The 14,918-nt window shown below is 66.2% G+C and overlaps 2 protein-coding genes across 2 annotated transcripts in view; one reads left to right on the forward strand and one right to left on the reverse strand.

The window, feature by feature from the left end:
* EMIHUDRAFT_426762 (3-methyl-2-oxobutanoate dehydrogenase) overlaps positions 1-1,319 on the reverse strand; it is a 2,858-nt gene extending 1,539 nt beyond the window's left edge. The window contains exon 1 of the mRNA XM_005782392.1: positions 476-1,319. Coding sequence (XP_005782449.1) covers positions 476-1,258 — 783 coding nt within the window. The 5' untranslated portion in view covers positions 1,259-1,319. The remainder of the gene's footprint in view (positions 1-475) is intronic.
* Positions 1,320-10,218: 8,899 nt separating this feature from the next.
* On the forward strand, positions 10,219-12,272 carry EMIHUDRAFT_421133 (hypothetical protein). Its single transcript, XM_005782393.1, has 5 exons — positions 10,219-10,737; positions 10,804-10,899; positions 10,971-11,265; positions 11,344-11,488; positions 11,946-12,272. The coding sequence occupies exons 1-5, from the start codon at positions 10,236-10,238 to the stop codon at positions 12,180-12,182; spliced, it is 1,275 nt and encodes a 424-aa protein (XP_005782450.1). The 5' UTR covers positions 10,219-10,235; the 3' UTR covers positions 12,183-12,272.
* The last annotated feature ends 2,646 nt before the right edge of the window (positions 12,273-14,918 follow it).

The raw sequence follows: 14,918 nt of genomic DNA on the forward strand, positions 1-14,918 counted from the left end.
AGTACCCGGGCTTACAAAGAGAGTGCGATCCCTCAGAAAACTGTACCAGCTGGTCTCGTCAGGGGCGGTCTGACAACGAGTCTTGAAGCTTCCTCATCGGGAGAGGGAGGGAGGGGGGAGGAGGAGGGGGGCGGCGCGGAGGTCGCGGCGGTCGCGTTGGAGGAGGTGGAGGGGGAGGGGGAGGGGGAGGTGGTGGAGGAGGAGGAGGAGGAGGAGGAGGAGGAGGTGGTGGTGGAGGTGGTGGAGGGGGAGGAGGAGGAGGAGGTGGAGGAGGAGGAGGAGGAGGAGGAGGAGGAGGAGGAAGGAGGCGGAGGGAGGAAAGAGGCGGAGGAGGAGGAGGAGGAGGAGGAGGAAGGAGGCGGAGGGAGGAAGGAGGCGGAGGGGGGAGGCGGAGGGGGGAGGCGTTGGCGTGTTGCAGCGGGATTCAGGCCTCGGCTCCATCTCGGCTGCATCTGGGCTGCATCTCGGCGCGCACCGCGGTCATCTGCGCAAACATCGCCTTCCGGATCCCGCGGATCGGCACCGCGCGGTCCTCGGCCGCCGCGGACGGGGCCGCCGGCTGCGGCTGCGGCGCCGCCGCGGCCGCGCCTGCCGGCTGCACCGGCGCGCTTCCATTGAGCACCAGCAGCACGTCCTGTTTGGTGACGCGCCCTCCCCTCCCGGTCGGAGTGACGGTGCCCAGGTCGAGCTTGTGCCGCTTCGCCAGCGCGCGCGTCGCCGGAGTCGACAGCACCTTGCGATCCCCCGCGGGGCTCGCCGCGGCCGCCGTCGCCCCCGCCGCTGGCGCCGGCTCACTCACCGGCAGAGGCGCCGCCGCCGCTGCCGCCACCGGCGGAGCCGGCTGCTCCGGCTCCGCCCCCGCGTCGCCCCCTGCGCCGTCCACCGAGATGTGCAGCAGCGGCGTGCCAACCTTGGCGATGCTGCCCACCTCGTACTCGAGCGACTCGATCGTGCCGACGTAGGGAGACGAGATCTCGACCGTGGCCTTGTCGCTCTGGACCTCGCAAATCCGGTCGAACTGATCGACCGTGTCGCCCGGCTTGACGAACCACTGCAGCACCTCCACCTCGGCGATGCCCTCCCCAATGTCGGCCAGCATGAAGGGCTGGGCGCTGCTCGGCGCCGCCGCGGCCGCCGTGCTCACAAAGGAGCGGCTGAGCGGCGCCGCCGCGAGCCGGAGGGCGTGCGGAGGCCGCGCTGCCCTCACTGCTGAGGCGCGCGCCAGCGGAGCGGAGCGTGCTGCGAGCCGGCGGAGCATACGTGTCTGTGTCACACGCTTCCGGCAGTGCCGGAGAGAGAGAGGAAGGTGGTGGCAGCCCGGCTCGTGCCCTGCTTGCTGCCAAAGAATTTTACAACACTCCCGCTCGCACACACACACACACACACACACACACACACACACACACACACACACACACACACACACACACACACTACTGGCACTGTGTGCGGAAAGGCTAGAGTCTATCTTTACCATTTGGGATTTGTACTATACCTTGTCCGAACCACCGCGTGTCCCGGTCCACCGTGTCCCTCCCTCCATTCACACTCTCCCAGTCCTTTCTGGTCCAGTGCCCGTCTTCTCCGCCCGCCGTCGGGCCGGATTCCCTCTTTCGTCCTTTAGACGTTTCATCTAGAGCAAGCGGGCGACGCGCCCCACGCCTGCCCGTCAGTCGGGTGGGGCTTGCACGTGGCAGCGACTCGACTGGTCGCGCCAGCCCTTTGTGGCCCAACACGCTATCCCACGTCAGATCATGCCTGACACGCCCATATTCCGTTCCGAGTCCTACTCGCACTCTGGCACTTCACCGCTTACCGTCCAGCGCTATTCGCATCAAGACTGGCTGTGGTCTACGACGTCCGCCTGCGGCGTTACCACCGGTGATGTTGCCGCCAGGGGGCCTGCCGCCGGCTGCCCACTTCCTGGCCCTGGGAGCGCCCCCTGGGGTGACCATCATGGCACTCCGCTTGCGCTTCCCGCTACCAGCCACATTTGTGCACCAGCTGGCATCGCTGGTGAGCTTGACGGCGTCTTCATCGCCGTCACCTCCATCGACAGCCGGGAGCTCATTGGCTTCGCCTACTGCGCCGAGTCACCTTGCCTCGCCGTCTTTCTTTGCGGCCCTACTTGCAGCATCTCGCTCCCCGCCAGCATCATTTGCCTCCGCACCTGCATCTCCACCGGCGCCGCCTCCACCGTCTGGGGCAGCGCCCATGCTCTCACTGCGACTGCAGCGTCAGTCAACGCCTCCTCGCATGTTGGCTACGTCTTCACCGTCGGAGGCGTCCTACTCGGCCCCCCGCCTCCCGTCACCAGTTACTGTACACCAGTCACAGTCATCGACGCGCCTGGTGGGGGCCTTCACGGCAGCTCCAGCGCTGTCGGCCTTGCCGGGACCTTCGGCTGCTTCGCCGTCGCTCGTGTCGACGGCCGCTTTGCCGTCGCTCGACTCGACAGCCTCGCCGGCGGCTCCAGCGCTGTCGGCCACTTCGCCGATGGCTCCGCTGTCGACTGTCTCGCCGTCGCTCGACTCGATGGCTGCTTCGCTGTCGTTCGTGTCAACGGCTGCTTCACCATCGAGTTACTCGACGGCCTTGCCAGCGGCTCCGGCGCTGTTGGCTCTTTCGCCGACGGCTCCTCGCCGACACCGCCGGCGGACGCTTCGCCGACACCGCTGTCGGCCACTGCGCCGACACCGCCGTCGGACGCTTCGCCGACACCGCTGTCGGCCACTGCGCCGACACCGCCGTCGGACGCTTCGCCGACACCGCTGTCGGCCACTGCGCCGACACCGCCGTCGGGCGCTTTGCCGACACCGCCGTCAGCTGCTTCGCCGGCACCGCTGTCGGCCGCTTCGCCGACACCGCCGTCGGCCACTGCGCCGACACCGCCGTCGGCTGCTTCGCCGACTCCGCTGTCGGCTCTCTCGCCGTCGCTCGACTTGCCGACGGCTCTCTCGCCGTCGCTCAGCTCAGCGACGGCCTCGCCGATGGCCTCTCCGTCGGCTGCTTCGCCGACTCCGCTGTCGGCTGCTTCGCCGACTCCGCTGTCGGCTCTCTCGCCGTCGCTCGACTTGCCGACGGCTCTCTCGCCGTCGCTCAGCTCAGCGACGGCCTCGCCGATGGCCTCTCCGTCGGCTGCTTCGCCGACTCCGCTGTCGGCTGCTTCGCCGACTCCGCTGTCGGCTCTCTCGCCGTCGCTCGACTTGCCGACGGCTCTCTCGCCGTCGCTCAGCTCAGCGACGGCCTCGCCGATGGCCTCTCCGTCGGCTGCTTCGCCGACTCCGCTGTCGGCTGCTTCGCCGACACCGCTGTCGGCTCTCTCGCCGTCGCTCGACTTGCCGACGGCTCTCTCGCCGTCGCTCAGCTCAGCGACGGCCTCGCCGATGGCCTCTCTGTCGGCTGCTTCGCCGACTCCGCTGTCGGCTGCTTCGCCGACTCCGCTGTCGGCTCTCTCGCCGTCGCTCGACTTGCCGACGGCTCTCTCGCCGTCGCTCAGCTCAGCGACGGCCTCGCCGATGGCCTCTCCGTCGGCTGCTTCGCCGACTCCGCTGTCGGCTGCTTCGCCGACTCCGCTGTCGGCTCTCTCGCCGTCGCTCGACTTGCCGACGGCTCTCTCGCCGTCGCTCAGCTCAGCGACGGCCTCGCCGATGGCCTCTCCGTCGGCTGCTTCGCCGACTCCGCTGTCGGCTGCTTCGCCGACTCCGCTGTCGGCTCTCTCGCCGTCGCTCGACTTGCCGACGGCTCTCTCGCCGTCGCTCAGCTCAGCGACGGCCTCGCCGATGGCCTCTCCGTCGGCTGCTTCGCCGACTCCGCTGTCGGCTGCTTCGCCGACTCCACTGTCGGCTCTCTCGCCGTCGCTCGACTTGCCGACGGCTCTCTCGCCGTCGCTCAGCTCAGCGACGGCCTCGCCGATGGCCTCTCCGTCGGCTGCTTCGCCGACTCCGCTGTCGGCTGCTTCGCCGACTCCGCTGTCGGCTCTCTCGCCGTCGCTCGACTTGCCGACGGCTCTCTCGCCGTCGCTCAGCTCAGCGACGGCCTCGCCGATGGCCTCTCCGTCGGCTGCTTCGCCGACTCCGCTGTCGGCTGCTTCGCCGACTCCGCTGTCGGCTCTCTCGCCGTCGCTCGACTTGCCGACGGCTCTCTCGCCGTCGCTCAGCTCAGCGACGGCCTCGCCGATGGCCTCTCCGTCGGCTGCTTCGCCGACTCCGCTGTCGGCTGCTTCGCCGACTCCGCTGTCGGCTCTCTCGCCGTCGCTCGACTTGCCGACGGCTCTCTCGCCGTCGCTCAGCTCAGCGACGGCCTCGCCGATGGCCTCTCCGTCGGCTGCTTCGCCGACTCCGCTGTCGGCTGCTTCGCCGACTCCGCTGTCGGCTCTCTCGCCGTCGCTCGACTTGCCGACGGCTCTCTCGCCGTCGCTCAGCTCAGCGACGGCCTCGCCGATGGCCTCGCCGTCGGCTGCTTCGCCGACTCCGCTGTCGGCTGCTTCGCCGACTCCGCTGTCGGCTCTCTCGCCGTCGCTCGACTTGCCGACGGCTCTCTCGCCGTCGCTCAGCTCAGCGACGGCCTCGCCGATGGCCTCTCCGTCGGCTGCTTCGCCGACTCCGCTGTCGGCTGCTTCGCCGACTCCGCTGTCGGCTCTCTCGCCGTCGCTCGACTTGCCGACGGCTCTCTCGCCGTCGCTCAGCTCAGCGACGGCCTCGCCGATGGCCTCTCCGTCGGCTGCTTTGCCGACTCCGCTGTCGGCTACTTCGCCGACTCCGCTGTCGGCTCTCTCGCCGTCGCTCGACTTGCCGACGGCTCTCTCGCCGTCGCTCAGCTCAGCGACGGCCTCGCCGATGGCCTCTCCGTCGGCTGCTTCGCCGACTCCGCTGTCGGCTGCTTCGCCGACTCCGCTGTCGGCTCTCTCGCCGTCGCTCGACTTGCCGACGGCTCTCTCGCCGTCGCTCAGCTCAGCGACGGCCTCGCCGATGGCCTCTCCGTCGGCTGCTTCGCCGACTCCGCTGTCGGCTGCTTCGCCGACTCCGCTGTCGGCTCTCTCGCCGTCGCTCGACTTGCCGACGGCTCTCTCGCCGTCGCTCAGCTCAGCGACGGCCTCGCCGATGGCCTCTCCGTCGGCTGCTTCGCCGACTCCGCTGTCGGCTGCTTCGCCGACTCCGCTGTCGGCTCTCTCGCCGTCGCTCGACTTGCCGACGGCTCTCTCGCCGTCGCTCAGCTCAGCGACGGCCCCGCCGATGGCCTCTCCGTCGGCTGCTTCGCCGACTCCGCTGTCGGCTGCTTCGCCGACTCCGCTGTCGGCTCTCTCGCCGTCGCTCGACTTGCCGACGGCTCTCTCGCCGTCGCTCAGCTCAGCGACGGCCTCGCCGATGGCCTCTCCGTCGGCTGCTTCGCCGACTCCGCTGTCGGCTGCTTCGCCGACTCCGCTGTCGGCTCTCTCGCCGTCGCTCGACTTGCCGACGGCTCTCTCACCGTCGCTCAGCTCAGCGACGGCCTCGCCGATGGCCTCTCCGTCGGCTGCTTCGCCGACTCCGCTGTCGGCTGCTTCGCCGACTCCGCTGTCGGCTCTCTCGCCGTCGCTCGACTTGCCGACGGCTCTCTCGCCGTCGCTCAGCTCAGCGACGGCCTCGCCGATGGCCTCTCCGTCGGCTGCTTCGCCGACTCCGCTGTCGGCTGCTTCGCCGACTCCACTGTCGGCTCTCTCGCCGTCGCTCGACTTGCCGACGGCTCTCTCGCCGTCGCTCAGCTCAGCGACGGCCTCGCCGATGGCCTCTCCGTCGGCTGCTTCGCCGACTCCGCTGTCGGCTGCTTCGCCGACTCCGCTGTCGGCTCTCTCGCCGTCGCTCAGCTCAGCGACGGCCTCGCCGATGGCCTCTCCGTCGGCTGCTTCGCCGACTCCGCTGTCGGCTGCTTCGCCGACTCCGCTGTCGGCTCTCTCGCCGTCGCTCGACTTGCCGACGGCTCTCTCGCCGTCGCTCAGCTCAGCGACGGCCTCGCCGATGGCCTCTCCGTCGGCTGCTTCGCCGACTCCGCTGTCGGCTGCTTCGCCGACTCCGCTGTCGGCTCTCTCGCCGTCGCTCGACTTGCCGACGGCTCTCTCGCCGTCGCTCAGCTCAGCGACGGCCTCGCCGATGGCCTCTCCGTCGGCTGCTTCGCCGACTCCGCTGTCGGCTGCTTCGCCGACTCCGCTGTCGGCTCTCTCGCCGTCGCTCGACTTGCCGACGGCTCTCTCGCCGTCGCTCAGCTCAGCGACGGCCTCGCCGATGGCCTCTCCGTCGGCTGCTTCGCCGACTCCGCTGTCGGCTGCTTCGCCGACTCCGCTGTCGGCTCTCTCGCCGTCGCTCGACTTGCCGACGGCTCTCTCGCCGTCGCTCAGCTCAGCGACGGCCTCGCCGATGGCCTCTCCGTCGGCTGCTTCGACGACTCCGCTGTCGGCTGCTTCGCCGACTCCGCTGTCGGCTCTCTCGCCGTCGCTCGACTTGCCGACGGCTCTCTCGCCGTCGCTCAGCTCAGCGACGGCCTCGCCGATGGCCTCTCCGTCGGCTGCTTCGCCGACTCCGCTGTCGGCTGCTTCGCCGACTCCGCTGTCGGCTCTCTCGCCGTCGCTCGACTTGCCGACGGCTCCAGCGACGGCCTCGCCGATGGCCCTCTCGCCGTCGCTCGGCTCAGCGACGGCCTCGCCGATGGCCTCGCCGTCGACTGCTTCGCCGACTCAGCTGTCGGCCGTCTCGCCGAAGGCAGTGCCGTCCCTCTCGCCGTCGCTCCTTTCGGCGGCCATTGCGCTGACGACTCCGTTGCTGCCGCCGCTCGACTCCACTACGGCGCCGATGACGCCATCGGCCTCTCTGCCGCCGCTCCACTCAACGGTGGCGCCGATAGCACCAGCGGCCTCGGCCTCTCTGCCGAAGCTCGTGTCGACGACCTCGCCTGTAGCCTCTACAGCGTCGTCGGCTCTCTCGTCGTCACCTACATCGGTGGCATCAGCGCTGCCAGCTTCTGCACCGTCGCCTGCATCGACAGCATCGCCGACGGCCCCTGCAACGCTGTCCGCTACTTCATTCGTGGCTTAGTAGAGCAGCCACAGTCTCTCTACTCTGAGGGACACTTTCCTCTCGTCGATCGGGAGTTACTCGACTACGTCGAGGGGGGGGATGTCCGAACCACCGCGTGTCCCGGTCCACCGTGTCCCTCCCTCCATTCACACTCTCCCAGTCCTTTCTGGTCCAGTGCCCGTCTTCTCCGCCCGCCGTCGGGCCGGATTCCCTCTTTCGTCCTTTAGACGTTTCATCTAGAGCAAGCGGGCGACGCGCCCCACGCCTGCCCGTCAGTCGGGTGGGGCTTGCACGTACCTCCCCAGCGCCCAGGATGGAGCCACATGGACGGCGCCTTTCCGCTGTCGCTGTCCCCTGCCAGCTGCCTGTGTGGCACTGGTGGCACCCGCGAGGCGCGAGGCGCGAGGGAGGGAGAGCCGTCGCTCCGTCGCCATGTCCAGTCCGAGCCAGACTATTATTCACCTTTCTACCTAACCTAAATCCCCTCTCTCACGACTCCTGCTTGCCTGCGGCGAGGGCGGTCGGGTGCACGGAGCTAAGTGCCTCGCCGTCCTCGCAGCCAGGAGTCGCTTCGGCGGCACCCGTGGTGTAGGAACCTGTGTTAGTGCCAAATGCAGTGCGCGCGCTAGAGATGGTGCCAGTGTTTTTGTGTGCTGGAGTGCGCCAGTCCACGCCCGTTCGTACGTGTGTTTTGCGGCGCAATTGTTTTTCGTATACGACAGAAAAGAAAGAAAGGAAACAACAACACAAAGGAGGGACGGGAGGACGGCACGCCGCAACCACACAGGGATTTTAAGGAGAGGAGTGTGGTGGTGCTAGCCGTCGCCCACCCTTGGGAGTCTGCCTCTTCCTATCTCTCTTCTCAGTCCCTCGCCGATTCTTCGCTGCAACCTTCATGCCACCTCGCGGTCGTACCACTCTCGTCGTTCTCCCTCCTGTCGCTTCATCCTCTCTGTCGCGTCACTCTCCTCTGCCTCGTTCTGCTGTGGCCTGTGCCGCCGCTGTCCGCCGATCCCTGGCTCTCGCGGCTTCTTCTCGGCGCAACTCCGCCCTCCTCGCGGCATATTTTGGCCCCTCGAGTTTATCGAGCTCTCCTCGCGCAAGGACGGCTCTTCTGACGCCCATTCCGATCATTAGCAATCTTTTTCGCACGACACCGGGCGCCAAAATTCTTTTTCGCAGTCCCAAAAGAAAGAAAGAAAAAGGGAGGGATGGGAGGACGGTACGCCGCCACCACACAGGGATTTTAGGGGAGAAGTGTGGTGTTAGCCGTCGCCCACCCTCGGGCGTCTACCACTTCCTATCTCTCTCCGCAGTTTCTCACCAATTCTCGCAGCGACCTTCATGCCACCTCCTTCCCACTCTCGTCGTTCTCTCTCCTGCTGTCTCTTCCCCTGACTCATCGCTCTCCTCGGCCTCGTTCTGAGACGCCGCTGTCGTCTGCCGATCTCTTGCTCTCGCTGCTTCTCTCGCCTTTCTGCGTAACTCCGCGCTCCTCTCGGCATATTTTGGCCCCTCGAGTTTATCGAGCTCTCCTCGCGCAAGGACCACATTTCTGACTCCCACTGCGAGCATATCTCGCCCTGTCATGTCGTTGCTCAGGTCCACTCTCGTTTCGAGCACTTGTACCTCAACTGTCGGTGTTGGCACTGGGGTTCCCTTCGGGTATATTGTGACAGCTGACGGCGGGATTTCCACTTTTGTTTCGTCCTCCTCGGGGTCGTCTTCCCCGGCTTCCTTGCGTTCGGCGTGGCTTACCCTCCATGCCGTGAACAGGCGCTTTATCCACTCTATGAGGACGCCTCGAAAGTGGTGCGGGACGCGGTGCGAACTCGGCCGTGCATGTACACAGTGAGAAAGGAGATGGCAGAAGACCCGGAGAAGAGGGAGATATCGGACCGACGGACATACGGGCACATGCGCCAGAGCGCACACGAGTGGGTGTGCGAACAACTTCGAAAGACGGTGAGGCCGGGATCGCACACGGCAGGGGTGGCGGGACCGCTGTGGAGCGAAGTGGCTGTAGCCAGCCTGAAACATCGATGGGACAATAAGATGAGATTGCCCGACGAGAACGGGGGGAAGGACAGGCGGGCGACATTTGACGACGTCGGGGATCACAATGTGACGACCAAAACGATCTTGGGGGCCAGGGTGAGACAACAGGTCGGGGTGCCACATGGGGCACACCACAGGCGTATTCTAGAGGGGAAAAGAAGCGGGGAATGAGGGGCCCCGCCACGAGAAGCGCGTTCTGGGGATGCAGAGCGTGCAAGGCGGCTAGGGATGAGGCCACAAAAGAGGCGCGCGAGGCAAGGAGGAGAATCGGAGAACTGAGAGACTGGGACGACTGGAAACAAGAAGACAGTGAGCCACCACAGGCGTCGTTGGCGCACATACTGAGCGGCAGCTGCGCTGGAAATAAGGAAGAGGCGCGTCACTTCATGCGGAAGCTAGACAAACACACGGTGAGGGCGACAGCAATAGTCGAACGGGCGGCGCCGGACTCAAAAGACACCGCTACATTCCTGAGACGCGCGAGGGCAGCCTCCTTAAAGGCAATGGGGTCTAGATTCGGAGCGCTCGCCGAAGGGGAGTACGACAAAATAGCGCCCGTGATTGCCTGCACGCTGCCCGCACTCACGGACACCATAACCGAAAGAACGAGAGGGGAGCTCGCGGGAGAGGTGACGAGTGAACTACAGGTAGTGGGGAAGGCAGCCTCGATTGCCATACAGACATGGGTGCGAAACAACGACAAGACCAAGGCACGGGCAGAGGAACGAGAGAAGAATTTAAACAAAAGAACTCTCTCTCTATCCGCGTCGTTATTTCCGAAAGAATTTAAACAAAAGAACTCCGAAAGAAAGAAAGAAAGAAAACAGACAACCCAAGGGAGGGATGGGAGGACGGCACGCCGCCACCACACAGGGATTTTAAGGAGAGGTGTGTGGTGCGCTAGCCGTCGCCCACCCTAGGGAGTCTGCCTCTTCCTATCTCTCTTCGCAGTCTCTCGCCGCTTCTCGCTGCAACCTTCATGCCACCTCGCGGTCGTCCCACTCTCGTCGTTCTCTCCCTTGTCATTTCCTCCTCTGTCGCGTCGTTATTTCCGAGGTATGCGGGGCTTTAAAATTCTTTTTCGCACGCCGGGGCCAGCTTGCTCAGTTTCCTCAGTGCGCCTTCGCAATGGCCAGAGAAACCTGCGCTCGAGCCAGCCTGTGCCTCGAGGACCCGTCTGCCTGCGAGGAGGCGCTCGACGCGGGCGGGGTGATCCTCGTGCTGCTGATGCTTCTCTTGCCGATTGCCGTCGCTTGCGGCTCTCCCTGCTTTGAAGACCGGCTGAGGCGGCTCCTCCGCCTGATGCTCCACCGGTTCGGGCGGTGCAACGGCGGCGCGGAGAACACCGCCGCGGACGACGACGGTCACGGCGGCCGCGGGCCGCGTCGCGCGCTGGCCGGCCGCTGCCTCGCGTCGGGCGCGCTCGTGCCGCTCCTCACTGTCATCTTGGCAGTCGTGCCGACCGTGCTGATGCTGCTCGCCGCCCCCGCGCCGTGCGCAACGGGTCTCGGCGGCTGCGGCTCCATCTCGTGCGTGTGCGGCTCCTACTACTCGCAGGGCTACGTCTTCATGTTTTCGACGCTCCTGCTCCTCGCGTACTCGCTGCTCTGTGAGGTGGCGCGCATCGACGGCGATCGCGACGCGCGCGACGTTCCCCGCCGTAGCGGGCGCTCTTCACGCCGACCGCTGCGAACAGGCTCCACGATGCGCGGCCGCCGTCTCCGGCTGGCGATGGCCGCGGGAAGCCTCGGCACCCTCCTGACCGCCGTCTTCCCTGAACACCTCGAGCGAGGCGGCGGCGAGTGGCGCCCTGCGCTTCCCCTCCCCCGCCCCCCAACGCTCGCCCGCCCGCCGTTCCCGCAGGCGACGGCAACTACGCCGCCGCCTTCACCGCCGCATACACACTGCACCAGCTCGGGCTCGGCGCTGCCTGCCTCCTCTCCGTCGCTGCGCCCGCCGTCGCGCTGTGGGCAGAGGCGCGACGGCCGACCGGCAGCGGTGGACGCGCCCTCCTGCCGTCTCCGCTGGAGACGCGAGGGCGCACCCTCCACCTCACCGCCGCAGCCGTCGCCTCGGCCGCCTTCTTGCTCCTCCGAGGCACCGCCGACGTGTCTGACTATTGCGCTCCGCTCACCCGCCCGGCAGAGTGCGACGCATGGCCCCCCCTCTCCACTGAGTCAGACGCCTCTGCAGGGAGACTGCTTCTGGACCGGTCGTCCTGCGTGCCACCCTATAGGCCCTCCCTCCCTCCGCACGCGTGCCGCCACGTCTCCCGCCCTCGCCACTACACCTGCGCCTTCTCCAACTCCTCCCTCTCGGCCGATGACCTGCTGCTGATGCCGCCGGGGTACGTGGCGAAGCACGCCGGCGAGTGCCGTAAGGCTCTCTCTCTCTCTCTCTCTCTCTCTCTCTCTCTCTCTCTCTCTCTCTCTCTCTCTCTCGCTCTCGCTCTCGCTCTCGCTCTCGCTCTCGCTCTCGCTCTCGCTCTCGCTCTCGCTCTCGCTCTCGCTCTCGCTCTCGCTCTCGCTCTCGCTCTCGCTCTCGCTCTCGCTCTCGCTCTCGCTCTCGCTCTCTCGCTCTCTCGCTCTCGCTCTCGCTCTCTCGCTCTCGCTCTCGCTCTCGCTCTCGCTCTCGCTCTCGCTCTCGCTCTCGCTCTCGGACGCGTACGCACGCACGCACGCACGCACGCACGCACGCACGCACGCACGCACGCACGCACGCACGCACGCACGCACGCACGCACCCTACGTGCCGTGTGGCTCCTGTCTTGGGCCGTGGAGACGTGGGGGACGGAGGTGCGAGGGATGGAGAAGTGTACCGCACCGCACCTCACCGCAGGCGCGCTGCACGCTCTTCCGCAACGTGCGCTCGATCGCGGCGGAGTTCGCCGCGCTGCTCCTCCTGTGCACCTACGTGGTGAGCCACGGCCTGCCCGACGCGCAGCGCATCGCTGCCGCGGCGGCTGCGGCGGACAGGGCGGACGGAGGAGGCGGTGCCTCGGTGTGCGGCGCGGAGCGGGAGGGGACGACACGGCCACTGGTGATGGCCACGGAGAATGGCGTGTGCCGGGGATAGACGTATGGTGTGTGTCTCAGATGCCGTGATCGGGGGGTTGTGGTTGGGGTTACTTTACTATATTGTGTAGCGCTCCGCCTGGAGCTCGAGAAGAGAATAGGCGTCTTTCCTGAGTGAAGTGACGGAGGCCATGCAGGCACTACAGGGCGACGCGCAAGGGAGGATCATAACGGCTCCTCAGACCTCACCAGGGGCGCAGCAGGCAAGGAGGGGATACGGCAGACGTGGTTCGCGGACGACTCGACATTCTACCCGATCGATCCCTTCATGGGCCCCAGATGTGTGCAGACGTCATGGATATCTGTTCCTGGATCAGTGGGAATCGCGTGGCGGTCAATCCGGAAGCTTGTACCAAGAGCGCCTTTGCAGCCGCGACCTGCGACGCAGAGGAGGGACTCCGCTCAGTCGCCGCCATGTGCGCGTCGCCAATGCCTTCTCCTCTCTCTCGTTGAACTCACCACCGTCCCCTTAGTCTCCTCCTATCTGTCTCTAGTGTGTGCCTACTGCGTACTGCGGGGAGCAGACGGCTTCGGACGAAGCTGCCCCCAGGAGCAGGCGTTGACGGGTTTCAAAATTCTTCCCTACAATGAGGCCAACGGACCCGAGAAAGTTTTTTCTTGCGCCTACCTGCCCGGCACGGCTTTCCTCATCTCGACGGAACCCCAGTGCGGATCGCAGAGGCCGTACGGCCGCCCGACGATCCAGAAGGTGCCGCAGATGTCGAAGCATCGCTCTACAGGGTCAGGGGGTGGCAGCGCCTCGAAGCCAAAGCGCTCGTAGAGCCGCAGCGCCGGGTTGCCGTGGAGCACCGTCAGGGTCAGGACGCTCGACTTGCGATCGGTCGCCAGCGTCTCCGCCCACTGCAGCAGCGCCTTGCCGATGCCCTTGCCGCGCGCTGCGGCCGCGACGCCGACCTGCTCGATGTAAGCCTCGCCAGGCTGCAGGGTGTGGATGCCATATTGGTCCTGCATGGGATGAACCGCCACCTGCACGAAGCCGAGCGGCGTGCCATCCGCTCCCACGGCGATCCCACACATCGGCAGACGCTCTGGGTGGCGTTGGTAGTAGCGCAGCCTAGTGCCATCGGTGTCCGTGAACGGAAAGCAGATACAGCATCTCTTGCTGCCGAAGCCCTCGTTGTAAACGGCTGTCATTCCGGCCACGAGTTCCATCGTGAGCGGTTGCAAGCTCCAATCCGGAGAGACTCGTTCCATAGCATGCGTCGTCGGCGCCTCGCCGATGCCCACTCCCGTTTCCATGCGGGCCGTGCACGGACAGGCCCGCAGTGGGCCGACCCCCCCCCCCCGCTCTTATTGCGCGTCAGCCACAAGAAAGCGAGGGTTGGCGCATACAGGGTTGGCGCATACAAACTACTCCCTGTGCCCTGTGCGTGACGTCCTCCCATCGGCTCCCTCTATTTTCTTCTTTTTCCCCCGGCGAGACATCGGATTCGAGCGCGCTGGGGGACTGGCGCCGAAAGGTGCCCCTTCGGGAAAGGCGGGGCTTCTTCGGGGAAAAGGATCTCCCCATCCCCCCCTACCTCTCCCCCGCACAGATCCCCGTCTCCGCGGTCATCGGGCCCATCCACAAGAAGGACGTCATCAAGGCGTCCATCATGCACGAGTTCAAGCCCGAGTACGCCACCATCCTCGCCTTCGACGTGCCCTCACAAAGGAGGGCGAGCTGCAGGCCAAGGAGTCGCAGGTCAAGGTCTTCACCGCCGAGATCATCTACCACCTGTTCGACCAGTTCATTCACAAAGTACATGGCGGACGTGCGGCTCGAGCAGCAGGCAAAGGCGGCGACCACCGCCGTCTACCCCGCCATCTGCAAGGTCTCGTCGCCCGACCTACACTTCCTAGACACTTCCTCGACACTTCCTCGACACTTCCTCGACACTTCCTCGACACTTCCTAGGTCTCGTCGCCCGACCACGTCTGGTGCCGCGGCGGGGGAGGGGACCCGATCTTGCTGGGGCTGGCGGTGCAGGAGGGGACCCTCAAGAAGGGCACGCCGCTCTGCGTCGAGCGGCGCGGGCAAAAGGACCCCGAGACGGGGCTGCAGGCCTGCAAGACACCGGGCCACCAGAGAACACGAACGGCCCCCTACGCCTGCGCCAGCGCACTCCTCGTTTTTGGGCGGGTAGGCCTACCTCGACATCGGGCGCGTCGTCTCGATGGAGCCCGAGAAGGGGAAGCAGGTGGACGTCCTCAAGGCGGGCAAGTCTGCCGCGGTCAAGATCGACGCCGTCACGTCGATCCAGTACGGCCGGCAGTTCGACCACACCTACCCGCTGTACGCGCGCGTGACGCGCCGCTCGATCGACGCGATCAAGGAGCTCTTCAAGGAGGGCGGAAGAGCTGGTGTGAACGGCGTCTCTTCACACTCACTGTTGTGAACAGGAGTTCTTCAAGGAGGACCTCTCCAAGGACGACTGGGCGCTGCTGCTCAAGCTCAAGAAGCAGTACGGCGTCATCTGAGCGGCGCGGCTCGTGCCTTGTGGCACAGTGCAGAGAGCCACCAGAGTTCAGCCAGACACCGGAGAGCGTCTCGGGAGCCGAGACGCTTTGATCTTTTTATCGGACAGGATGGTGGACAGTGCTACGGCACCGCTTAAGTTTTTTTTTTCAGTTTTCATTCAGCCTATGAGCTGTGTGTGTGTGTTGTAAGCGGGGCAAAACGTCCTCGAGGCCCACCCCAGGCCCACCCCAGCCTCGGGAGCTGCCGCGAAGGATA

Source organism: Emiliania huxleyi, assembly GCF_000372725.1.
Source record: "Emiliania huxleyi CCMP1516 chromosome Unknown EMIHUscaffold_19, whole genome shotgun sequence".
NCBI classification, from domain to species: domain Eukaryota; phylum Haptophyta; order Isochrysidales; family Noelaerhabdaceae; genus Emiliania; species Emiliania huxleyi.